The sequence below is a fragment of the Delphinus delphis genome, chromosome 3 (assembly GCF_949987515.2).
Source record: "Delphinus delphis chromosome 3, mDelDel1.2, whole genome shotgun sequence".
NCBI classification, from domain to species: Eukaryota; Metazoa; Chordata; class Mammalia; order Artiodactyla; family Delphinidae; genus Delphinus; species Delphinus delphis.
In genome coordinates this window covers 25,144,087-25,169,956 of record NC_082685.1, presented here as the reverse complement: position 1 = coordinate 25,169,956, position 25,870 = coordinate 25,144,087, and the positions used below count along the sequence as shown (strand labels likewise).

The 25,870-nt window shown below is 53.1% G+C and overlaps 1 protein-coding gene across 1 annotated transcript in view; it reads left to right on the top strand.

The window, feature by feature from the left end:
- Window positions 1-4,354: 4,354 nt before the first annotated feature.
- NEURL1B (neuralized E3 ubiquitin protein ligase 1B) overlaps window positions 4,355-25,870 on the top strand; it is a 40,477-nt gene continuing 18,961 nt past the window's right edge. The window contains exons 1-2 of the mRNA XM_060008383.1: window positions 4,355-4,502; window positions 22,743-23,288. Coding sequence (XP_059864366.1) covers window positions 4,472-4,502; window positions 22,743-23,288 — 577 coding nt within the window. The 5' untranslated portion in view covers window positions 4,355-4,471. The remainder of the gene's footprint in view (window positions 4,503-22,742; window positions 23,289-25,870) is intronic.

Sequence of the window (25,870 nt, the reverse complement as noted above, 5' to 3'; positions counted from 1 at the left end):
TGTAAAATGGGCATATTAATAATACTAGGGTTGTTGTTAGCTTAATACATCTAAAGGACTCAAAACAGCATCCAACACTCAATAAATGTTAGCTATTACTGTGTCGTAATTATCATTGTAACTGCACAGTAAGTGCAAGTTATTGGGATCATAAATTGATTTCAATTCACCCCCCGCCTCAGGCTTCCATCCCATGGCCATCATGACCATGTGTCTCAGAGCATCTAAGCTCTGTCCTTGTGTTATGAGAAAGCTGAGTCCAGGACACCCATGACCCCAGCCTGTGGCAGAGAGGCCTCCACTGGATTTCAGGAAAATGCCAGTGCTTGGCGTTTTCGGATGGCCACCATGGGACCCATCCATCTGAATGCTGTTGATGTGTCTCTGGGTAGACTCTAGAGGAAGATTCTGTCCATTCAGCCTTCCTGTGCACCAGTGATGAGCTCCCCTTTGGAACTGATGCCAGCACCAAGTATGTATCTGCAAGGGAACAGGACAAGGAAAGCCATGTGCCAGGGCTTCTTTCCCTTTTTGCCTTGGCTGCCAGGTAAACTGTGGCCAGATTTAGTACCACACAAACGTGATTTGCTCATTGTGGGCGGCCCTGCATGAACATAGGTATGGGAGCCAGAAAAACTCAAGACACCTGTCTCCTCTGTTCACGACTGTGCCACACTGGATGAGTGGCTTTGTGGTTCTGAGCCTGTTTCCTCTTCTGTAAAAAGAGAGAGAGAGCTAGAAGTCTCTGAGTTCTGCTTCCTCCTGGATGTGTGAACTTGGCAGTTCCCTCTTCGCCCTTCACTTCCGTTTCCTCTCCTGTCAAACAGGAATTATGTTAATGACCACGCTACTAGGCTGTGAGGAGGATCGCTCAAAGGGCACAGCCTGGTGCCCGCTGCATGATTGGCACTTTGTAACCAGGAACTGAAAATATATTGCTTTTGTGGGTGAAGACCGCTGGGTTTGGAAATCGAGGTTTGATGGGCAGAGTTTGCTGAAAAGTAGAGGCCTCCCGTAGCAATTTTAAAACCAAGCTTTGTGGTTTGACTGTAGCCTGGATTCTCAGTTCTTGAGTTGCAAGGACAAGTCTGTGCAAAGACCCTTGGATTCCCTGGAGGAAGGGGTCTTCTACCCAGGAGTCTGCAGTGGCCATAACCCCCACCAGCTCAGTGCGTGCCCTTTTTACGAGGTGCACTTGACGGCCTGCCATGCATGGGGCAGGATCTGCTAGGGCATGCCCAGAGGGAGCAATGCCAGGGAGCAGAGCCTGGGCCCTCCCTCTACCCACTGCCATGGGAGACTGTGCCAACACTGCACAGTCAAGAGAGGCAGCCCCACCCAGGGGCCCCTGCAACCCAAGCACGGGTCCTGGTGCCAAGGGAGGGTAGCATTGTCTCCACGGTTTTGGATGTGGCTAAGGGTGGGGGGCAGTGTGGAAGTCAAAGCCAGGAGAGGTTATGACTAGAGGCTGCTGTCCTGGCCCAAGGATGCCCCGCGTCCTCTGCTTCTGTTTGCACACCTCCTGTGACTGGGAGCTCCCTCTCTCCCAAAGCCACCTGCAGCTTTGCCTTCCTTCTCAAGTGTGGTGCCCAGAACCAAAGCAACTTCTCCCAGAATGGTCTAATCATGCACTGGAGCGGCAAGCTCCTCCTTTGCTCTACAGACCATACTTCTGTTAATGCGTCCCTATTTTATTTGTTTCTCCCCACACATATCACTATTGATGACACCCAAGTCCAGGGCTGCTATCAACGAAAACTCATTCCTTCACAACTCTTTTTTACCCCTTCCTTCTTCCATCCCTTCCTCCCTCCCTTCTTCCATCCTTCTTTCCTTTCTTCTCCCGTTTTAGAGCAATGCTCCTCTTCAGTCAGTTTTTTCAAATGTGTATTGAGCATTTGGGCATGCTACTCCTACTCTGGGCACTGGGGATTCATAAGTGAATATGTCCTGGGTCCTGCCCACAGGAGGCTTCCCATCTGCCAATGGAGAGGACAGAGGGGTAACAGCTAAAGCACCTGCCCTGAGGGTATAATTGACAGAAAAGACAAAGTGCAGAGGGACCTCAGAGGGGTGAGCAACTACCATATATGCCCAAATATTAGGTCACCCAAGTAAAGGTTAAGGGCAATCCCTATTCTCCCAATGAGAAGATGCACAGTAAAGTTGAATCATATAAACTTTAAGGTGTGGAGACGAAATAGTCAAACGGCTATTGTAATATTTATTTCTTTACTGAGAGAGATATATTTTAAATCACTTTTATATAGTTAAATTTTTAATATTTCATTTATTTAATAAAATATTAATTTGGAAAGACTGCTTTTGTCCAATCTAAAATTTCAAGAAACTACTTGGTTCAAACTCTTTACACGTGGCTTTGACACTAGTGTCACCATCAGCTGGTGGGAGGGTGGGGGGAAAGAAGTTTTGGTTTTCCAGAGCACATCTTAATCACAGGGACCAAGATGCTAAAACACAGCCCTTTTGGATCCAAGTGTCAGGTGACCACTGGACACTGTGTCCCCTCTGCAGGTACCATCTGCATTGCATTAGGACAGCTGGGGCTTCATTTGCAGGTGTGCATTTGTGATCTGCACAACGCTGCCACTTATTTGGGTGCTCTGAAAGTGACCTTTAAAAGGCCTGTTTACGACAACCTCCCTTGCCGTCACCCTTTGTGACCCTACCTTTGTGACACTTGCAGTTACAAAATCCTATTTGCACTGCACTGCTTTATATGAGTAAAATTTCCTAGACTCCTTTTATAATAATACTGACCTCTATACGCATCCCAAACTCACGTGGATTGAGGGTATATGGAACTACTGCACCTTTCCCGAACAGGACTTTGTGTTTAAAAAATAAGTGACTGAGAGAGTACCCGTAATATGAGAAATTGTGACTCAAACACAAGCCAACCTTATGTTCAGACGTATATGATAAATCAGGGTGTGGTGGGGAATAGAGAAGGCTGCCCAGAGGTGGAGGCTTTGAGCTGACCTTGAAGGACGAGAACCCTTTTGGGATGGGTCAGGCACTCGAGGCAGAAGGCACCAGAGAAACTGAGCTGGGAGGCTGGGGGCGGGCGGGGGCTTGTTCTCCCGGATACCCATCTTTCAATCACATATCTCCAGGCCAGCTTTGCCCCTTACTGGGAAATTTGGAGCACCTGTTTTCCACTCTCTGCGCCTCAATCTGCCTATCTGTGAAGTGGGGGTAATAACACATTTCATAAGGTCATAAAGGTTACAAGAGCATGGAAAGTAAAGCCGGGAAAAAAAAAACTGGTTTGGAATTGGGTCTTCTTGGGCAAATCATTTCACCTCCTAAGCCTCAGTGTTCTGATCTGAAAAATGGAGCCCAATGAAGGCAGGCGTTAGCAGGCTTCATGCCCCACTGAGTGTGGTCTGGGTTCCTGCACAGGAGAGGTACCGAGATCTGTGGGGTGAATGAATGAATAAGGAATGCCTGTTACTCCCTCTGCCAGAGACACTGTCTCCAGCTCTTCCCCTGCCGATTCTTTGCTGTGCATCGGATGGAGCTGACACGCCCCCAGGTTCTCCCTGAGCCCCGCAGAGTTACCCCATCAGTCTTGTTTTATTTTCCTCCTGGCTTTGATCATTATATTATGTGATCTTAATTGCTTGCTATTTCTGTCTTCACCACTAGACTAGCATGGCTTGTCTGTATCTACAGTGCCCGGCACAGCCTGTGGCACAGAGGATGTGCTCAATAAATATTTTAATGAATGAGCGAGTGAGTGAATTGATGAATGTATGTTCCCTCCTCCCAACCTTTGGACACTGTCTAGGTTTCTCCTACTTGTAGGCACGAGATCCCACCCCAACCCATCACCCTGGTTGAACTGTTTTCAAGCCCTTTACACTGTCCGAGTTGACCTTGTGCTTGTGTTTCCGTCCCGGACCTCCTCATCCCCCACCCCTACCCCCGCACCTTCAACATCCCGCATAGAAGCTCCGCAGGGCGAGGGCTTGGCCCCCCTGTGGCCCAGCGCCTGGCACACGTAGGCCTTCTTACAGTGTTGCAATTAATGACAGAAAGGCCAGCAGGCTAACGAGTCTGGCATCCTGAGGGCACCTAGCTGCCCAGCGCGCCTTCCTGCTCCGGGCGCGGGAGCCGCGAGGGCGGGAGGCTCGGCCGTTCCCCTCCCGCCTCCCGGTGCAAACTTTCAAAAGATGCTGCGGCCGCGGCCCCGCCCCTCTCCGCGTGGTTGGAGGCAGCGGGAGGCGGGGGCGGAGCCGGCAGGCCCCGGCCGGTGGCTCCGCCTCCTCCTCCCGCCGCTGCTTTCCTCACCGCACCCTCCCCAGCTGCAGCCCGCCGGCTCGCCAGTGCAGCCGCGATGCCCCGGAGCCCGAGCCCGACCCCGGCCCGGGTTCCCGGCCCACCGCGTATTTAGCCTCCGTGCGTCCCGAGCGCGCCACCGCCAACGCCGCGCCCCGACGCAGCTATGGGCAACACTGTGCACAGGACCCTGCCAGGTACGCCGGGGAGCCCCTCCCGGGTGTCGGGCGCTGGGGTTCTTCTCTCCTCGGGGGACCCTCTGGGTGACTTCCGGAGAGCCACCCCACCTACCCTTGGAGCCCTCGGCGGGCGCGGCGGGCTGGAATCTCTGGTGCTTCCCGACTCCCGGCTCAGCGCGCGCGGAGCGGCTGAGCTTTGCGCTCTGGGAGGGCGGGTACCGCGTCCTGGTTACCTTGGGGACCCCGGTGCTCTTTCTCCCGGCTTTGGCCAGATGCGCGAAGGGGCCGTTGGGACGATGCTGCGCGACCCCTTGCCTTTGTTCCAGCCCAAGGGCGCTGATGAAGGAGCCCGGGGCGCTCCAGGGGGGTGAATGGAACCAGGCTCCACAGGGCTTCCGACGGCCAAAAGCCGCCCGATGTGCCGAGACTGCAGCGGCTGAGAGTTGGGGGGGGGTGCTCGCAGGGGTACCTCAGTTACCAGCCGCTCAGCGCCCCCGCGGTACATGCTGCCTTGGTTTGGCCACGTTCCCACGCGCACCCTGGCTGCGCCCCCCTCTGGTGTCTGCTCAGCTGGGAGCTCTCTAGCCCCTTGCAGTCGCCGCTGTCGAGCGCATCGCCCCCTAGTTAACACCGCCCCAGAATTTCCGGAGCCAGAGTAAGGGGATCCAGAGCTGGAAGGAGGTGGGGGTGTGAAGACAGAGAGGCCTTGCTAGAAAATACCTGATAATTGTGGGAATAGATCAGCGCTGCTCAAAGGCTTGGAGGCTCAGTGTCTGGCACTTTGCCTACCCCAGCGCGATATGCAAAGAAGCTTCACAGTAAAGGTGTGTATTCCAATTTTATAATGAAGAAATTGAGTTTCAGTGGAGGCGAAATGACACACCCAAGGCCATGTTGCTAGTGGGGAGGGGGTCTGGATTGGGACCTATGTCTGTCTGCCCACCCTCCTCCCTGCCAAGTCTTTAGAATAAATCTTTATTTTGCCTTAAGGCTGGGCATTTGTAGCAGCCTTTAGGCAGAAGGTGAGAGACACATATGTGAGGTTTTAGGAGGAGAGGGAGGTATCACCTCCTCTATGCTCTAACAGTCCCATATAGCTCTCTCCTTCATAATTATATATCAAAAAATAATTATTTCTTCCTCTGGAAGGGATTGAAATGGACGGTGCTGAGCCCCACATTCCCAAGGCCTGCTTATGGGAGAGGAGCCCCTCCTTCTGCTTTATAAGCCCCTGGGCAGCTTTCAGGCCACTGCACACAGAATTTACCAAATCCTCTGAGAGGTGAAGTCACCAGCAGAGCGTCACCAGTTAATCAGTGGCAGAGATGGGATTCAAATCCAGGTCCTCTTACCTGAGAGTGGCCACGCCTCCTATGGCCAGGGCTATTGACGGCATGGGGATGGGAATGGGTTGGGGAGAACCCGCCACCCAGTCTGGAGGTGTCCAGGAATATTGGTAAATAGAGCAGCAGATGTCCTCCCAGCCACAAAGACATGAGCCCCTTTGTGGGATTTCTTAATTAAGAAATGTTTATGCTGTTCTAGTAGAAAAGCCATTCTGCCACCTGTGGGTCAGCCTTGGGGTAGATGAAGGGACAGAGGCACGCCAGGCGGGCTAAATATAGCTGGATATTTATGTAGTCTCCATCCCACTCGGCCCTCTCTCTGTGGACAGGGCCACCCCGCGCTGGGAGCCTGGGGTTAAGGTCGGTTACTCACGGCAGTAGCTGATCATGGAAAATTCAAGCTCCACTGGTGCTGAAGCTTGCATTGAGTTTGAGGAAGGAGATGGAACTGGCATTCCTGTGCCACATCAGGCTGTAGGTGCCAAAAACATGAAGAAACATTTATTGTTTTCTGACCTGCCCGTAATTAGTTTCTCACACACATTGTGCTGTTTTTTGCACCTCTGTGCTCAGTACGTGATGCTCCCCACACCTGGAATATCCTTTCAGTGTCTAGTCCATCTCTCAAAACCCAGCTCAGTTGTCACCTCCTCCAGGAAGCTTTCCCTGACCACCCACACCTTTGCTCTGCCACCTAAATACCTTCTTGTCTCTGCTTGTTCATCAGACCACTTTGCATTGTCATCACCCGTCTCTACTACTCGCCTTGGGGCTGCCTGAGGACAGAGCCCACGTCTTGATCATCTTGTATCCCTGATTGCCCAGCTCAGAGCCTGGTGCCTGGCGGGAGCCCAAAAATTGGCGGTGGAGCTCACATGTTGCCTGCATCTTAGGCTGAAAGAACACTTGGCTCAGTGTTGCCCTGTAGAAATCCTTGTGCTTTCATTCTCAGGAAAAGGACACATGCGTGGGGTTCCTTCTACGGGACTTGAAATAGAGAGCTGGCATTTGCCGAGCACCTGGATTCCATGCCAGGCTTCCTGCATATGTGGCTTCATTTATATGCCAAGCATGCTTCTCCTTAAGGCTTCCGCACTTGCCAATCCCTCTGCCTGGAACATCCTTACCCCAGATCTCCACATGGTTTCCCCCTGTTTCTTTCACGCGACTCCTGCCATTGCCCCTGCCCCCATCGTCTCCCACTCCCTCTCCCCTGCTTTGTGTTTTTTCTTAGCATGGCTCACCATGTGCCATGCTGTACATGTAGTTAGCTGTTTATCGTCTGTCTCCCCAGGGAGGATTTTGCCTGTTTTATTCACTGGGGTATATTCAGCATCTGGAGCAGTGGCTGGGACATAGGAGATGTTCAGTAAATATTTGCTGAATGAATGAATTTAGTTCTTGCAACAGCTCTGCAAGGTAGGGATTATCATCTCCATTTTACAGATAAGGAAACCAAGTCTCAGAGAGGTAAAATGACGCATCCCATTTCACATGGGCCAACCAGTTGGCACAACCAGGATTGAATCCAGGTTTATTTAGCTCCAAAGTCCTGCAGTCTTCCCCTGACATCCATGGTTCAGATACCATTTATTGGGTGCCCCAGAGCACACCTGGCATGCTATTGTATATAGTAAGGAAATGGCCCCAGAAAAGAATGTCTTTTGTGATCGGTTGAGGGAAAGCCCCTTGGTGGCCCTCACAAAGGGCATCAGCAATTCAGATCAATGGCCCATAAACAAGTGTGCAGGGTTCAGCATGGGAATTTGCACTTGCTATGCTCTTACTGTGTGCATTACCCATTCCCTTTCTAGTTGCAGTTCAGACCTGCAAAATAAGGTGCCATTCTCCTCCATTTTACAGATGAGGAGACTGAGGCACAGAGAGGTTGAGACACCTGCCCCAACTCACACAGTAAGGCAGTGGTAAAGCTGGGCTTAGCAGACCCAGGTCTGTCTTGTTTGTGATACACTACATGGTCCTTTTTTCTGCACTCCTTTAGCCCTAATCTGGGTTTTGCAAAGCAAAGAAAGAAAAGTGTAAACATGCGTGGGGTTGGGGGGAGAGGAGGGCACAATTCCAGCAGGGAGGGGGATGGGAGGAGGAACTCTCCCCCTTCTCCCACCAGCACGTTTCAATCCCTTCCCTCCACACGCCTCTGGGGCTCACCCGTAGTTCTGGTTGGAGAAGAGTCTGAATTCAAACTGTCGGTTGGGTTTAATCATTAAGTCAGTCTATGCTTGACCAAGTCAACGGCCCTTTCTAGTGTTAGTTCAGTGAGTGGTATCCTGGAGCTCTGGAGTGAGGGAAGCGTGTTGACCCTGCTCTGTGCCAAGCCCTGAGTCAAGGGCTTTACCCACATTACCTGTTTCAGATCCTCATAACAACGCTTTAGAGGGGCTATATTTATCCCCATCTTACAGGGAGGCAGATGGAAGCTTGGAAAGGTAAAGGACAAAGGCTCACCGGTATAAGGGGGAGAACCAATCTTCCTAACCTAGATGATCAGTCTGCAAATGCTACGTCCAGACCGGAAGCATCTGCTCCTACTGGGCCACTCAGGTGCCCTCCCTGTAGAGCCTCTTTCTTTATTTGACCTGAATACGGAACCGTGTGGCTACTGGGCCTACATGGGTCAGATCTGCTGCCCTCTGGCAGTGGGCGGTGATGCTCTGAGGGCCTGGCAGCCACTCTTTTCCCTGGATCTGGACCGTCTCAGCTCTAGGGAGGACAGCAGCCTTTGTCACTCTCACAGCCATCACGGCGGCTGCACGGATGACCCAACCAGGGACGTTCCCCTCTCTCTGCACGGCTCTTCCTCCTTTACCCAGTCACAATGTAAAGTTAGGTTGGGCTTGCCCGTCTTATCTGGCCCCATCTGCCTCTCTCCCACTGGGTCATGAAGAATCACTTTTCTAGCCTCCCAGTTGAGCTAGAGGCCTGAGCCTGAGCCTCTCAAAGTGATAGTGGTTCGTCCAACAGCCCTGAAACCTACCAGGCTGTCAACACATGGTCAGGGGCCCTGACTAGTCAAGGTTCCTTGGTGAGGGCCTGCGAGGATGCTGGGGGCTGGCGTGGGCGTTGGGGGAGAGGATGGAGCAGTCTTATCCATCAGTGGAAGTGAGGAAGAGGAATGGGTCTGTCCAATGTATAGGAAACATGGAGAAGTTGCCTGTGGAGAATCTGGAGCCAGAAGGAACTGGGGCCTCCCTCTGTTTTTACCCTCTTATCCCACCTCTTCTCCCTTCCTTCTCTCTCTCCCCAGGCAGGAAAGGGGGGTAGGGAAGGCTTCCTGGGGGAGGCGACATCTGAAGGAAAGTCCAACTGAATGTCTGCCTCCCCCATTCGAATGTCATCTTTTTCTGCCTCTTCTGTAGCTCAGTTGCACCAAAGCCATCCTGATCTCCGCTTAAGTGCCACGTGCCCAGGCTGGGTGACCCTGGGGTGTGCCCTGCTCTGCGTTTTCCTGACTGTGCACCTTCGTTCACTTATCTGACACCTGTTGGGCATGTGTCGTGTGCCAGCCCTGGGGTTCCGCCCTGAATGGGATGGACAGCCACAGGCAGGCCCCGTGGAGCTGGCCACTGCTGGGAGAGGGACAGAATGCTCTAGTAGAGCAGGTCACGTGACTGCTTATATCACTGCAGAGCGTAAGGTGCTGCTACCCTGTGCCTCAAAGAAGGAGGGGCCGATGTCCAACACCCCGAACAAGGCCTGGCCTTGTTGTCTGTCTACTGTGGGTCGTGCATGACCACCTTTAAAAAAAAAAATCCTAATGACATAGAATAGGATAAAAAATAAAATATCGAGTGCCTTCGCGTAGGAAGAGTATTTTGGCCTCAGAAACTTTGGCTTCAGTTGTGCACGTGTGCGTGCACCTGTGCGTGTTGCATGTCACAATGTCAAATGCATTTCTCTCCGTGGGTCACAGTGGTTAAGGGCTATGGTGAGCCCACTCACTGGTCTACAGCAGGAGGAGGTCTGGTGTCCGGGTCTAGACATGCATCTTGGAGTCAGGCTACTTGGGTTCAAATCTCAGCGCGGCCATTTCCCAGTGGAGTGATGTTGGGCAAGGACTCCCCTCTCTGTGCCTCGGTTTCCTCCCTGCAAGTGGGGAGGATTCGTAGCTCCCCGCAGTGGGTGGGAGTGAACATTGAACGGAACAGAGTGGGCGAAGGCTTTGGCACAACGTCCAGGGCAGTCACTGTCATGGTTATTGTTGCCACCATGGACAGGAGAGGCCTCAGGCCTGCCCCTGGGGTCCCTAGGTGGGGCTGGCTGACAAGCGCCCTTCACTTCCTGCCTTGAAAGCTCTGCCCCAGGTGACCACGAGCCCCGAGCTGAGGGCCTGGATTGGGAGTCATCCCTTTTATAGCACTGACAGCAGTTCCCAAGGGTTCCTTGAGCCCTGTCCAAGACACCTCATTTCTGAGGAGAAGAATCTGCCTGGCAGGTTGCATTTGCAGTTTGCATCGGCTCACCAAACTTCCAAATCTAGTGGGAGAGACTAACGAGGACAGGGCACTTTGGTAAGTGGGGGAGGGGAAGCCCAGGGGGCTGTGAGAGCCTAGAGGAGGATGCAGGGAAGGCTTCCTGGAGGAGGTCCTGTCCAGCTGAGACCGGAAAGCAGAGAAGTTAGCCACAAGGGAATGGGAAAGGCTGTTCAAGGCAGAGGGTTAGATGTGCAAAGGCCTGAGGGGAGGGAGAACGGGGCATGTGAAGGGGGAGCTGCAGAGTTCGGGGGTCCCAGTGCAAGTGGTGGTAGCAATATGAGGTCAAAGCGGTGGGTAGAGGTCAGGTCAGAGGAAGAGTGGTTTCTTGCAGGCCGGCCTGCAGTCAGAAGACTTAGCTTTCTCAGATGCCACACTCCCCGCCAGGATGATGTGCTGTGTTTGCTGGGCTGGGCCGCAAAGGCTGCTCAGAACAGGCTGTTTAATCTTCCCCATGGACAAGAAGAGTCAGCTCTGTCCTCTTTTGGACCAAAGGGCTTTCTGTACTTGGTGGTGCTCTATAAGGGCTTAAAATAGAAGCCCAGAAGCCAGGTGTGTGGTGAGAGCTTAAAGCAGAGAGGGAAGAGGAAGGGGCCCAGCGTGCGGTAGGTTGTGAGCGCCCACCTGGGGGGTGTAGCCCAGTGGTCAGAGCTGCAGCACGCCCGCCCCATGCCAGGCCCTTTTTCTGTTTCATCCCCTTTAAACCATCAGGACGAGCCTTCCAGAAGTAGTCTCCCACTTCACAGATGAGGAAACTGAGCTCAGAAGGGTCATGAGACCTGCCTTGGGTCAGGCAGCTAGGAAGTGGCAGAACAGAATTTGATCCCAAGCCTGCCTGACCCCAGAGCCCCTTCCCCCATCACTATGGGGCGCTGCCCCCTGGGGCTTCTTGGGGCTGCTGCCCCTTGGCCTCATCCTGAGCTCCTGAGTCCCCCCTCCCCACAAGCTGTCCTTCCTGCAGGGGCACCTTCTTACCTTCTCTGTCCTGGGAAGGTGAATCGCCTCTGTCCCCAGCAGCCAGGATGATGCTGCCCATAGAAAAGGTCCATCCACCAGCCCCGCTCACCTCGCCCCAGGCCTGGAGACTCTAACTAAAAAGGTGGAATCCTGCCCTGGAGGAGAAGGGGTGAACTGGAGCTCTGCACCCCTTCCTCCTGCCTGACTAGGGCTCAGGCTCCTGACGTGTCCGCCTGGTAAAAGCTGGCCCGTGCTCGGCCATCCCCACCCCCCACTGGCAGGTGTCACCATGCACCCACATCCTTTCCCCTGAGCCCGGCTGCTACCCAGAGCTCCAGGCAGCCCCTACCAGTCGGTCAGCAAGGGCCTGGGGCCAGGGCGAGCGCCCCTTGTCACCCTGCACCCAGGCTTTCCTGCAGGCCGGGAGCATCCTGTCCCCCTGGTGTGCTGTCATTGTTAACAGAGTTGGTAATGGCACAGGCTGGGGGCCTCCATCCCTGGGTCTGAGTCTTAGCTCTGCCCCTTATGATCCAGACGAACGACTTGACCTCTCTAAGCTTTGATTCCCTTTTTTGCAGAAAGGAGATAGTGATGTTACGTCTCAGGCCTGCAAAGCCTCTGACAGATAGTGAGTGCTCACAGGGGGCACCTGTTATGATTATGTATTCACTAGACAAACAAACCCCTGCTCGCTGCTGGGCCTGGTGCTCCCAAGGGAGACAGACACAAAAGAATAATAATAACCACTAGCTTGTATCACTCAGCCAGGCCGTGCCAGACACTGTTCTCAGCAGGTACCTGCATTTAGCCCTCAGGACAAGCCCTGTGAGAGAGCTACTATTTTTAGTCCCATATAACGATTGAGACAACAGAGAGGGAAAGTAGCTTGCCTAAGGGCACACAGCTTGGGTAGTCCAACATGATTCCCACTAGAAGGAAGCAGTGTTGATGTGGGATGGATGACTGCCAGGTCAAGACAGGGGGTCAGGTGGGGGGCATTTCACATTTGCCCTGGAAGCCTTCATAGTATTGAGCAGAAACCTGTGAGCATTTAGATCTGTCTGGCAAATTTCTTTTCAGTTGTTCACCTACTTCTGAGGTGGTTTATCTCACATCCCACCTTTAGGCATGGTGGGGTAGGGCCACTCTCCCGGTGGCTTATGGGGACTCCAGCTGACATTCCCAAAGTCTGATGTGTAGATCTCCTTTCAACCCCCTTTCAAGGCAGGCCAGGGGACGACTGATGTCCTGAGAGTTTTCTGGAGAGCAAAGCAAGGGCCACGTCAGCCCCAGAGGAGCAAAGGATCCCCAGCAGCATAGCCTGGGGACCCTTGGGACCTGAGAGCTGCCTGCAGATCCATGAGGCAGGGGAGCAGACTTGATAGGGAAGGGTACTGTGGACCGAGCACAGACATGACCAGACGTGTGTGGACACCACATGAGATTTCAGCTCAGTCAAAGGAAGAACTTTCTAACTGTGGAAGCTATCTGGAAGTGGAATGAGGGCAGTGGGGGAGAAAGTACCCTTTGCCAGAGTGGCACTGGTGTTTAGCCCAATTGGGACTTGACGTGGACATTGTAGAGGCAACTAGAGCATCAGATCGATCCGGGATGAATTGTCCATTAAGGTGCCTTTTGATCCCGGGGTCTTAATAAGAAGTGCTAGCCAGTGCTCATCTGCTGAACGTGTGGAGGGCCCTTCATAATCTCTCACTTTTCTAATCCCCCTGCCAGTTCTGCATGTTGGGAGGCTTTAGCCCCATTTTACAGATCAGGAAACTGAGGCACAGAAAGATGAAGCCACCTGCCCCCTTCTGGGTCTGTTCCCTCCCCTGTGACCTCCCAGCCTCAGCAATTTTCCACACTTAGCAGCAGGTACTTCTGAGCAGCAGCCATTCTTGGATATCAGTGCCAGCTCGCTCTCCTCCCTTCCCTTTCATTCTCCTTATTACCAGGACTCAGGGCAGCTCAGAGCTGGCCTCTTGTATCACCTCTGGGCAGAGGGGAGAGAGTTCTTTAATGAGTAAACCATCTGGGGATACGGGTGGGGGGGTGGTGTCCGGGGCAGTACTGGCAGTCGGCACAAGGCCCACAGCTATTAACAAGTGTGTTCTGTTTACATCCTCAACATTACCCATTGTTTACATCATAATTATATCCCTCAGGCGCGTGTTTTCTTTCCTTTTCCCCAAGGAGATGCCCACCCCTCTCATAAATTCCGAGAATGCTCAGAATCACCACGTCCCACCTCCCAGTTGGCAGATCAGGACTCTGAGGACAAGAGCCTTGCGAAGGGTCACCCAGAGATTACAGGTGGGGTCTTTGGCTGGAATCCCAGGAGAGATGGTGGAAAGAGCACTGATTTTGGAGGTAGTCTCATGTTCAAACCTCAGTTCTCCTCTATGTAAGCTAAGTGACCCTGGGCAAGTCACTTCCCCTCTCTGAACCTTCATTTCCCATCTCTAGGATGGGGAGAATGACGGCGACCCCCCTCATGGGGTTGTGATGAGGAATAAATCGGAGACTCCATGAGAAGTCTGAGCCAGCATGAGATGGGGACTCTTTAAATGGGCATGTCTCACCCTCTTTGCCAGAGGTGATGTTGGATTCCTTGAAGGCAAGGAATCTGTGCTCTTGAAATTGATGAAAAGGAGAGGAGCAATAGGACCAAATGGTCCTGCTGGGTCTCACCTCTCAAATCCCTGCAATAGATCCCTGAAGTACTCGCTGGCTGGCTAGGGAAGCAATTCCACATAATGGTTAAGTGTGTGCATGGCTTTGGATTCAGGTCTGAGTGAAATCCTGACCCAGCTGTTTGCCTGCACCATGACCTTGGGCCCTCCCCTCCTCATCTGGGCCTAATGTCCTCATCTGGGGAATGGGTTCGTGAGGATGTAGAGAGGCCCCAGTGAGCCAACAACTCTCAGATCATCAGAGCTTAGGACGTATGATGTGGAGATTCTTATCAGGACTCCTGAGTTTGCATTTCCAACATTCATCCTTTACTTCTTGGGTCAGGGGCAGAAGCCCATGCAGACTTCCTGCAGGCATCCTCAGTCTATACTCACTGGCTTTTGGGAGCCCTCAGACATTTGGAGAAAGGCCAGTCTGACAGATGAGGGGGAGAGGAAAAAGAAAGCTGGATCTTTGGAGAAGGAAGGCGAGTGGGAGGGGCACCCTTGAGTCACTTCTCTGTGGGCCTCAAAGCCAGACATGGCAGGGAAGGAATCTACTTTAGTTGAGGACCTACTGTGTGCCAGACTCTGTTCCTTCCCTTTAGGGATAACTTCTACACTTTGCCCAAAGCACCCATAGCATCTTCTTCCTAGCCTTGGGAGCCAGGCTGGTATGGTTCTAATGCTAACTCCGCCACTTCCTGGCTGTGTGGCCTTGGGCAGCTCTCCCAGCCTATCTGAGCCTCCCTTCCTCACCAGCAGTGGGTCTGGTAGCAGTCACCTCCTTCGGCACTGTCAGGAGGATCCCAGGAAGTCTGGTGGGTGGAGGGCCAGCCCCAGGCTCCGGATGGCCCCCTGGGAGGTCTGCCTCTCTGATCATGCCCCACCTCCAATCCCCTTTTAAACCTTGGAGACATTAGGCTCTGGGGTTCCATCCGCCTGCTATAATCTGCCACTGCGTTCCTTTTTTTAGATGTTGCTTGTTGTTCGTCCCAAGTTCTGCCAACCTGTGGCCTTTGAGTTGCTCAAAACAGGCTGATGGATGACATCCACCACCACACCTGCCCCTCTCTGAGACCAAGCCAGGGCCTCGCTCCACCTCTGTCCCAGAAGGTGGCCTATGCCTCTTGTACATAGCCTACTTTTTTCTTGTAGGTCAGGGGGTAAGCGAGAGACCTTGGGAGGAATGAGGCATGAAACAGGAAGGATGCAACCTTCAGTGTCAGACGGGACCAGATTCAAAAACAGGCACTAGCCTCACAGGCTGGATGGTCTCTGGCCAGGACGTCCGCCTCTCTGGGCCTCAGTTTCTTCACTTGGAAGCCACCTGGCAGGGTGCGGCCATGAGTGAATGGGCCGTGTGGTGAGCCCCCGGCACACACGGGGAGTGCCACAGAGGTGGGCTCCCACCCCTCGGGGCCAGCAAACACCACCCAGCCATGGGGTTTGTGAAGAGCATTTCCTCAGCTCCAGAGGTGAGAACAGTTGGTGTTCTAGGAGAGTTTCCAGCTGCTTTCGAGCCTGAAAAGCAGGGCCAGTGGACCTATTGTTTCAAAATGGGGACAGGGGCCCTGAAGGTGCCCATCTAGGGCTGAGGAGAGTGAACAGCCAGGCTTCTGGGCACCACCCAGGCTGGGGGAGTGGCTGCTATCAGGGCAAAGAGAAGGAGAACGCTGGCCCATCAGCTGGCTCAGCAGGCAGCTGCCAGCAGCTACCTGGAGGAGAGGCAGGTGCCAAGGGACAGGACTGTGCCAGCGGTTAGAAGCCGCGTTTGAAACCTGGACTGGTTTTCCCGCTCCAGCTGTGCCGGATCATTTTGATAGTCAGGGAAGAAAGGAACGGGCAGTTTCTGTGGGAAGACCCAGGACTTGAATCTCATTTTTCAGAGAGACGGATCCTCAGAGGCTCTTTCCCTTCTCCAAACCCTTCAGTGGCCCCCAGAGCCTTCTTGAGGACCTTAACCTCCTCTGCTAGGCCTTTAAGACCCTTTGTGTTGTAGCTCCTGACTCCCTCTCCACCCTCCCCTTTCCCTCCTACGCTCTATTCCCTGCAGTTCCCCAAGCGCGCTCGGCTTGTTCTCACCTCCAGGCCTTTGCCTGTGCTGTTCCCTCTGCCTGAAACACGGTTCCCCATCCTTTATCATGCCCCACCCCCAGCCATTTCTTCCTCAGACTGCAGAGTGGCCCCTCTGAGAAGCATCCCCATGGCCCCAGCCCTCCGTGCTGACCACCCTGTGCAGTCATGGTGTCTTGTGTCCATGCCCCCTGCTGGTCTCGCAGCTCTGGGGTCAGGGACTGTGTGTGGCTCGTCAGTGCGTGCGTCCCTGCAGCCAGTGCGGCCCTGGCATGGAGCAGACGCTCCTTAAATGTCAGATGAAGGAGGAAGTGATGTACTTGAAAAAGAATGAGGGCACGTTCCCCCCCACCCTCTGCAGCAGTGGGGTCCTAACCCTGGGAGCCGGCACTTCTGAAGTTGGAGCTTCCTGGGTCCCTTTATCAAGAAGAGACCTCGACCGAGGGGCCCAGCAGAGGGTCGGAGCCAGCTTGGGAATCCCAACTCTGCTGAACACGCTTGGAAGGGGCGTTGGGATGACCTCACTCCCTGGGAACTCAGTGCATCTGAGCCCACTTGAGCCAAGAGGGCTGCCACTTAGACCTGGAAGGAGAGGGCTTTTCTCCCAACGAGCGGTGTCGCGTGACCTCCGGCCTCCCCCCTGGGCCTCCTTGCAGCTGCTGACAGGAGTGTTGTGCCTTTCCGGCTGCACTGTGCTGACCGGGTTCTGTTTGCAGAGAATAGGAGCGGGGAGGAGCCTGGTGGCGGTTTCCAAGTGTGGGCTGGCTCCTTTCCACCCTGGGTGCTTGCCGACCAGGCCTCTGAAACAGAGAACAAAGTCCTGTTAGGCTGGAGTCCGTCTGCTGGGTGCATGTCACTGCCCTTTTTGGCAGAGGTGAAGGAGGCTTGGTTATTTTTTTCTAATCCACTTTCAAACCCACCAATAGAAAAGTTACTTTCTGTTGCCAAAGGAGACTGATATCCCCGCCCTGCTTTGGGTGACGGGAAGCCTTGCCAAACGCCAGCCTTGCCTTTTCCTCTCTAAAGCCCGCGTGCGCGAGCACACACATGCACCCTGTTGCTTCCTACCTCTGTCACTTGAAACAGAGACTTGTTACTGAAGGTCCACAGTCTGAGGTTGGATGTTGTGCGGTTCAGAAAGCCCCTGAAGTTGTACATCAGATTGTGTGAGTGGAGTGTGGGTGTGTTTCGGTGGGAGAGGGGCCGGTACAGCTGTCATGGTGCTTAGCAAGGCACACGACCCCCGCCCCCAAAGGCCACAGGCGGCCGCCTTGGAGAGGGGACAGGGATGGGAGGAAGGGCCCGAGCCTGGCCCTCTCCTGCCACTGCCCAGCTTTGCTGCCTTGGTTTCCTCCTCTGGAAAATGAAGGTGGTCAAACCTACCCTGCAGGGTTGGAAGAATGTAAACTCAATCCACAAAGGCCTGTGCCGGCACATAACGAAGGCTCAGTAAAAGGCTAGTTAAATCCTCTAGTGAGAGGGAGGGGCTAGAATAGACTGTCCTCGCAGTTGGCAATTCCCTTTGCCGGTGGAGCGGAATCTGATGAAAATTTCAGCCAGGATGCCATCTGCTGAACGCCAGCAAGCTGGAGGCCGTCATCTCGGCAGCCAGAGAAGCTGGAGCTGTTGCTTCCTGCCATCCTCCTGGCAGTAAATGCCATTTCCTTGGGCTCTTTTTAGATCAAAGGAAAGGCTGGGTTGGGGCAATGAGCGGGCATCATTCAGGGGTGGCACAGTGCACATTTGGGACGCTGCTGGGATGGCTTAAAAATAGGTCTCTGTCCTTGGATACCCAGGGAAAGTGGCCCTGGGGTTTTCAAGAGGCCTTTCCTGGCCAAGGTTACCAACCCTCTATGGGAGAAACATTGCAGGATATAATCCCCTGACCCTACAAGTAGCCATCTTCGACCCAGGAGTAAACCTTTTCTTGGCAAAGAAACTAAATAAGGTAACTAAAGGGGGTGGGGGTGGGGTGGGGGACCCAGTGTTAAGTGAACACCTACTACGTGCCACACACCGAGTCTGACCAGCTGGCCTCATTCATCCTCAGAGCAATCGTGCAGGGTGGAGATGACTCTTACCAGTTTTCTAGGTCTGGTTAGGGGACGGAGCAGAGAAGTTAAGCATGTACCTCAAGATCACACAGCTACGAAACAACAAGACCAGAATTTAAACCCCCATCTGCCTGACTCCAAGCCTGTGCTCTTTTTAACCACCTCTCACATTGAGATTTAGAAAATAAAAGTGTGGGAGAGATGGAGTGAGGGGCTTACCCAGGGGTTGGACCTGATGTTCCCTGCAGGGGAGGGAATGAACGTTTAGTGCGCATCCATCGTGTGCTGGGACTCCTGCTGGGAGCTTTCTGTGCTCTCATCGCCCCTCCCAGCAGCCTGAGATGAGGCTCTGCATTCACACACTATTCACAGATGGTGACTTGTCCAAAGGCCCCTCAGACAAATTAGCAGCAAAGCATGGGTTCGAACCCAGAGCCCGTGAGGGCCGTTCTAAAGCACTGATGTGAGTAGATCACAGAGCAGCAGCCCGCGGAGCAGTTCTGATGTCCCCCTGCTTTCCCGAAGGACTAGCCCAAGGCTGGCAGGGGCAACATTTGTTTAGCCAGAACAGAGCTCCCTCCTCCCTGAATACCAACAGCCACTCATCACCCACCCCCCAAAATCTGTACTCGTACGTTTTCGAGTGGGGCATTGCTTCCTTGACTAAACGCTGGAAAGACCCTTCCCTCTGGTCTTGGAGGGGCTGCAGCAGCCTTTGGTTAACCATGAGGGGTGGGCCAGGACTGTCCCCTCCTTCCTACACACAGGAAGAGACTACAGAGTCTCCCCTCGGTTCCCACCGCATAGAAACTCCTTCCCCCTGCCTTGTTCTTAGAGTCTCTAGACCCAGTTCCTGGCCAGAGAGAGGGAGGCACACCCGCACGAGGCCAGTGGAGACTCTGCCTCGCGTGGGAGGAAAGGGTCTGGTCCCTGGTGTGGGCTGGGGGCCCCTCCCTGGCAGAAGGTGACACCTCACCAGTGACAGGGTGTCCATTTAAATCTGGTCCTGGCACCAGCAGCCAGGAACCTCTGTGCCCATGGACTCAGCCATTTGCGGGAACAGCTGAAGTCATCTCCAGGAGGGGAACGGCAGGGGACATTTTGGCTCTCAGTGGAATATTCTGCAGTGGTGAAACAGAACAGTGAACGCTTGGGAGCCATGTGGGAAAAGATGCTTTTTATATAATGTTGAGTTAGGAAAGAAAAGGCAGGAGTCAAAATTAAATGTGTGCTCTGGTGGCAAGGAAGTTAGAAAAGGTACTCAGTACTACTTAGTGCTTAGTCCTTCTGTGCTACTTATGGAGGAAAGTCAGGACAGGAGGAAAGAGGGCTGGTTTGGGGTCAGAAAGAGCTGGGTTCATATCTCCTTGTAGCCGCAGGAAGTTTTTTTTCCTGGAAAATAGACAGTAATCCTGTGGGTGAGGATTTGTATTAAGAATTAACTGCAACCTTGTATCACTTGTATCAAAAACATACGGCCCAGGACATGGCGCCTAGTGAGGGCACAGCCAGTGGTTCTTCCGTGGATAAGGGCCAGGCAGGATAAAGGCCAACATGAAAAATGCAACGTGAGTTAAGGTATGAATGTGGGGGGAAGAGGGGAAATTTTCTCCTTCTTCCCAAACTTTCTCTAATATGGCTGTAGTGTTTATTGCTGTAATTTAAATGACAAAGTTCAGGTTTTCCATTGACGTCCCTGAACTAGGATGTTCTCCGAGGCCCGTGGGGTCCGTGGCCACAGTTTTCTGTTTCATGTAGAGGCTGCTTTCCCTGAGCTGAGCTAAAAGCAGACGCTGGCGTACAATTTGCAGATTGCTTTTTGTTCTTTCATTTTGAGCATTTTCAATTTGTGTAAATAACACATCCTCTTAGAGACTTTTTCACTCTGGTTTTCTTTATCTCACATCAGGACTCTGGCCTCAGAGGAGGGAAAAGTAGTGTTTATCCCTCATTCCCTGAAGGAAGTTGGATCGTATAATCAAAATTAAACAAATATGTAAACTTCGCTGGTTACTTGGCTGCCTTTTATCCTAACATATAGCTGGTTGAGCAGGAAACATCCCCTTGTAGTAACAAAGCAGTATCTCGCCACACCCCAGCATCCATTGAAATCGCCAGGCCACTCTGAAGGAGCAGCTCTTAGGATTCCCAAGCCCGTTTTGTAAAGAAAGCCTCTGATTGAGAGGTAAGGTTGGAAAAACAACAGTGATGGGAGCTGAGATAAAAATCATCAAATAACGGTGGTTTGTGGTCTTTGGTGCTTTTGATCTCTAGTCCTATTTAATGTTTCCTGGAGAGGTTGCCAGCGGCGGGGACCTTGGAGAGAATCCGGCCTGTTAGACACAGGAGGAGACTGCCGCCCAGGGTTGGGTGGCTGGTACAAGGCCACAGCGTGCGTGGAGAACGCAGGCTCTGCTGTCCTGGGCGGCCTTTCCGGATGGTTTACACCCGGGCAGTATTTCCCCCACACGTCTGATTTTTGTCCTGCCGGAATTGCTGTCCAGTGGTCCCTTACTCTTATCTTTGTGGTTCCGGAGATGGCCCACAGCCTGGCTCTGTGTCCACCCTCCTCTCTGCCTTAGGGGCCCTCCCTAACAGGCAGTGCCGGCCCGCTCCACTGGAGGCCCCTAGTGGCTCCCTCTCCCCGTGGTGTGCACTCTGAGCCTCCCAGGCTGGCGTTCAGGGCCTTCCTGGCTGGTCCCTATGATGCGATGGCACCCTCACCCCTCACCCCTGCAAAGCAGTGGCTGCCCAACCTCAGACACCCTCTGTCACACCTACCGTAGTACTTACCCTCCCCTCTAAGTCCAGCTTCCCCCACCTCTGCCCCTAGTGTTCCCTCTGCCTGGAATGTAGACTCCCTTAAGACCTGGCTCTGTGGACATAACCCCCTGCCCTCCGGCCCCTGGCTGAGTCTGGGGTCTCCTCTGGACCTAATAGCCCCCCAATGCCAATGCCTAATGGGGTCTCTATTGTTATTATCGGTCCCTAATGTTCATGTCTATTCACCTGTGTGTCTTCTCTTCCACGGAGAGACTCAGATCTCCACAAGGGCAGGATTGTATCATCACCTGTGCTCCCTCAGTGCTTCACACCAGCAGATGCATCTGCAGAAAAGATGGATGGATGGGTGCATGCATGGATGGATGGTTGGATGGATGGATAGGTAGTTAGAAGGATGTATGGATAGATGGATGGATGGGTGGGTGGATGGATGGATGGATGGATGGATGGATGGATGGTTGGATAGATGGATAGGTAGATAGAAGGATGTATGGATAGATGGGTGGATGGGTGGGTGGATGGATGGATGGATGGATGGATGGATGGATGGATGGGTAGATGGATGGATGGATGGATGGATGGATGGATGGATGGATGGATGGACGGACGGGTGGGTGGATGGATGGATGGATGGATGGATGGGTGGATGGATGGATGGGTAGATGGATGGATGGATGGATGGATGGAAGGATGGATGGATGGATGAATAATGGAGTGGCCATTTTGCCTGCAGCCCTCCTCCACCAGTTCAATGCCTAGCAGGCCTGCCTAGGGGTACAAGGAATCAACAGGTGGCCTCTGCATCCCTCTCCTACGTCAGGGGTCTATAGCCCAGACCTTCTATCCATCCTGTGTTGATTCCTAAACAGCAGAGAGAATAAGGTAAAAAGGCAGGACAGAGGTCACACAAACATGGCTTCAATTGAAGCTCTGCCTTTAGTGAAGCCAGCTGTGTGACTTCAGGCAAATAAATCAACCTCTCTGAAACACCATGTCTTCATCTGCATGAAGGGGATAATGGTAGTCCTTCCCTCATACGGTTATTATAAGGATTAAATGAGGAAATGCATAGTAAGTAACCAGGGATGGAGGAGGAAAGGTGGGAAGGATGATGCCCCCACCTCCAGATAGGGCCACCTGGGTTTGTGGCCAGTGTCCAGATCCTTTGAAAGGAGACTATCCCAAGATTCTCCAGGTCCTTTGGGGCAAAATTCCCCTAGAAATGAATTATGAAAGGTGTATGTTCTAGAAAAGCGAGCCTTGCTTATAAAGAATGCCCTCCTCTTCTGTGGGTAAAGGGGAAGGGAAATCAGAATCCTGGCTTGGGTGTCCTTTGGAACCTCAGTATTATAATCATGTTATTAGTTGCTTATTAACCACATGCTCTGTGCCAGGCAGTATTCTAGGAACTCCATCCACATGTTCATTTAGCAGCTGTGTGAGTTAAGCAATGTCCCCATTTTACAAGCAGGGAAACAGGCTAGAGAAGTGATAGGATTTCCTGCATATCCACAGCCAGGAGGTGCCAGAGAGCTGAGATTCCAGGATGCACTGGGGATCCCAAGAGTGCGCCCAAATTGCCTTGCTTTTTAATAAAAATTACACAGAGAAAAGCAACCAAAGACTCCCCACTACTCCCCAAGAATCCAAGGCCGCTGTTCCCTTTGGAGGGACTTTGCAGCCCACAAGCGGCTTTTGGAGGAAGCCTCTAGATGTGGAGGGATTTGATGGGGATGGAGAAGTCAGTTGACCCCAGCCTGGCTCTTGTGACCAGCTCATTGGTGTTGGCCTGTCTGGGAGTGAAACAGCTCTGAACAGTTTCAGAGGGGCCTAACAGTTTGCGAGGGCGCCTAACCCTCCTGCCTGTCTCTTCCCGCAGACTCGAGCCCGCCCGCGCGCCTCCTGGCCACCCGGCCTTGCTGCGGCCCTGGCCCGGAGCGGCGCCCAGTCCTGGGCGAAGCGCCGCGTTTCCATGCACAGGCCAAGGGCAAGAACGTGCGGCTGGACGGCCACTCGCGCCGGGCCACGCGGCGCAACAGCTTCTGCAACGGAGTCACGTTCACGCAGCGGCCCATCCGGCTATACGAGCAGGTGCGGCTGCGCCTGGTGGCCGTGCGCCCGGGCTGGAGCGGGGCGCTGCGCTTCGGCTTCACGGCGCACGACCCGTCGCTCATGAGCGCCCAGGACATCCCCAAGTATGCCTGTCCTGACCTGGTCACGCGGCCCGGTTACTGGGCCAAGGCGCTGCCCGAGAACCTGGCGCTGCGCGACACTGTGCTGGCCTACTGGGCGGACCGCCACGGCCGTGTCTTCTACAGCGTCAACGACGGCGAGCCCGTGCTCTTCCACTGCGGTGTGGCCGTGAGCGGCCCCCTCTGGGCGCTCATCGACGTCTACGGCATCACCGACGAGGTGCAGCTCCTCGGTAGGTCGCGGCTCCCGCTGGCAGGGGGATAGGGCGGCGCCGCCTGGACCAGGCAGCGGGTCCCCGCGCGCATGAATGTGTATTTCTGTAACATTCACGAATACCGAGGGCTCACTTTGCCAGGCGTCTTCTAAGCAGTTGACACATTTCAACTCATTTCTTTCTGGCGAAAACCTACCACCCCCGTTTTACTGATGAGAGAACTGAGGCACGCAGTGGTTAAGTGACTTGCATTGCAAAGCCAGGATTGGAACCCACACGGGTGTGGTTCAGAGTCCATGGTCAGGCCCAGGTTCGTTCACCTGCTCCTTCCTTCAGTTCCGTGCTCGTTCACTCATTCTTTCATTCATTCCTGTGCTCATTCCTTCACTCCCTTGTTCACTTGCTCGCACACTCATTCATGCAAGTATTTGTTCTTTTGCTTGCTCATTCATTCACTCATTCATATATTCACTCACTCACACATGTTTATTCATTTGCTCATTCATTCACTTACAATCAGTCTACTGGTACTGCAGTCAAACATATGACCTAGTCTTCTAGTATTTACAGTGCCCAGGCAGTCGGCAATATGTATCGAATCAAGGCCCACGGTTAAGGAGCTCAAGGTCCACTGGGGAAGCAGGCAGGCAAGTGTGGCTCTGGCTGTAACAGAGGAGGTGGTGAGAACTCATGGGGCTACAAGTCTGCTGCTCTTAAGACCTTATTTCTCTCTCTCTCTCTTTAAACTTTTTTAAAAATTAGGTAAAAGTCACATGACAGGGTTTCCCTGGTGATGCAGTGGTTGAGAGTCCGCCTGCCGATGCAGGGGACGCAGGTTCGTGCCCCGGTCCGGGAGGATCCCACGTGCCGCGGAGCGGCTGGGCCTGTGAGCCATGGTCGCTGAGCCTACGCGTCCGGAGCCTGTGCTCCGCAACGGGAGAGGCCACAGCACTGAGAGGCCCGCGTACCGCTTAAAAAAAAAAAAAAAAAAAAAGTCACATGACAAAAAAGTACCATTTTAAAGTGTACAGTTCGGTGGCATTCAGTTGGCAACCATCACCTGTATTTAGTTCCAAGACATTTTCATCACTTCAAAGGGAAATCCATACCCATTGGGCTGCCACTCCCCATCCTCCCCTCCCCCCAGCGCCTGGCAACCATGGACCTGCTTTCTGTTTTCGACCTTAGCTCTTGAAGTCACAGGTGGCACCTGAGCCAACCCAGCCTCCATTTCTGGGGGAGCAAAAGGAGAGCAAGTTTCTCAGGGGACACAGCCCTATATGTCATTTACCTGCAGTGAATGCACAGATCTAAAGTTTGAGTTTTGACAGATTTATACACCTGTCCATAAGCCAAGAAGGTTCCTGCCTGCCCCTTCTGAGGCAGCCCCCTCTCTCCCGGGGCAGCCGCTCTTCCGATTTTTCACTATAGATTATTGTGCCTCTTCCTGAACGTTACGTGAATGGAATCATACAGTATATGCTTTTGTTTCTGGCTTCTTAATCTCAGCACAAGGTCTTGGAGATTCATCCCTGTTGATGGTGTATCAGAAGTTTGTTCCTTTTTTATTGTCCAGTAGTATTCCGTGATACGGATGCACCACAGTTTGTATATCTGAATGTCTGGGCTGTTTCTGGTCTTTCAGCCCTGCATCTTGAGGGAAAACTCTGGCCCCGGGCTCCTTGCCTACCACCACCCACACCACCATTGGGCAGGGAGGGGAGATGTATATGTTCAGGCTCCCCAACTCTCCAGGAGAAGGAAGGCAGCAGAATTTCTGAGCAGTTAGGAGCAGAGGGTTGGGAGTCACACGGATCTCTACTCCACACCTGGCTCTCCACTTGCCAGCTGTGTGGGCTTAGCCAGGTGACCGAACCCTCTCTGTGCCTCAGTTTCTTCATCTGTAAATTGAGTTCGCGATAGCACCCACCTCGTGGGATTGTTGGGCAGGGGAACATGAGATGGTGTATGAAAGGGATGCAGCACAGCACCTGGCACATAGAAGGTGCTCAAGAAATAATAGCTAAGAAGCAAGAATCTCTGCCCGTTTGCATGGGAGCTGAAGCACATGTCTGAAATCCAGGCTTAGGCAGACCAGATTATGAAGAGCTACCCACCCTCCAAGCTGGGGCCTTACTTGGGCATTTTAACTGTGTTGCCCCACACTCTTTTCCATGGAAGATTTTGGTATTTCACCTGCAGGAAATGTAGGTTTCTAAAACCTCCTCTAGATCTCCTGTCACTCTTTTTTGGAGCTGTTTATTCCTATAGAGCAGGAAAACAATCAGGCCTCATTCACCTGTCCCCTCAGATAGCCCATGTCTCAGGGTAACAGCCGAGAAATCACAGCATCTCCATAATCAGTGCAAGTAGATTAGGATTTAAAAAAAATACAAATCGGAAGCAGCCTCTGATGACTTCATGAGACTGAACAAGCCTGTGAGGAGTCACGGACTCTTGCCCCTGTTCATTTGTTCATTTAACAAGCCTTTATTGAGCCCCTGCAGCATCCCACGCCCCTTGGAGGGAAGGAGAGGGCCCACTGGAACATCAGTGGCAGGTGGCAGGCACGAGCCTCAGTTTCCTTATCTGCAGTAGTG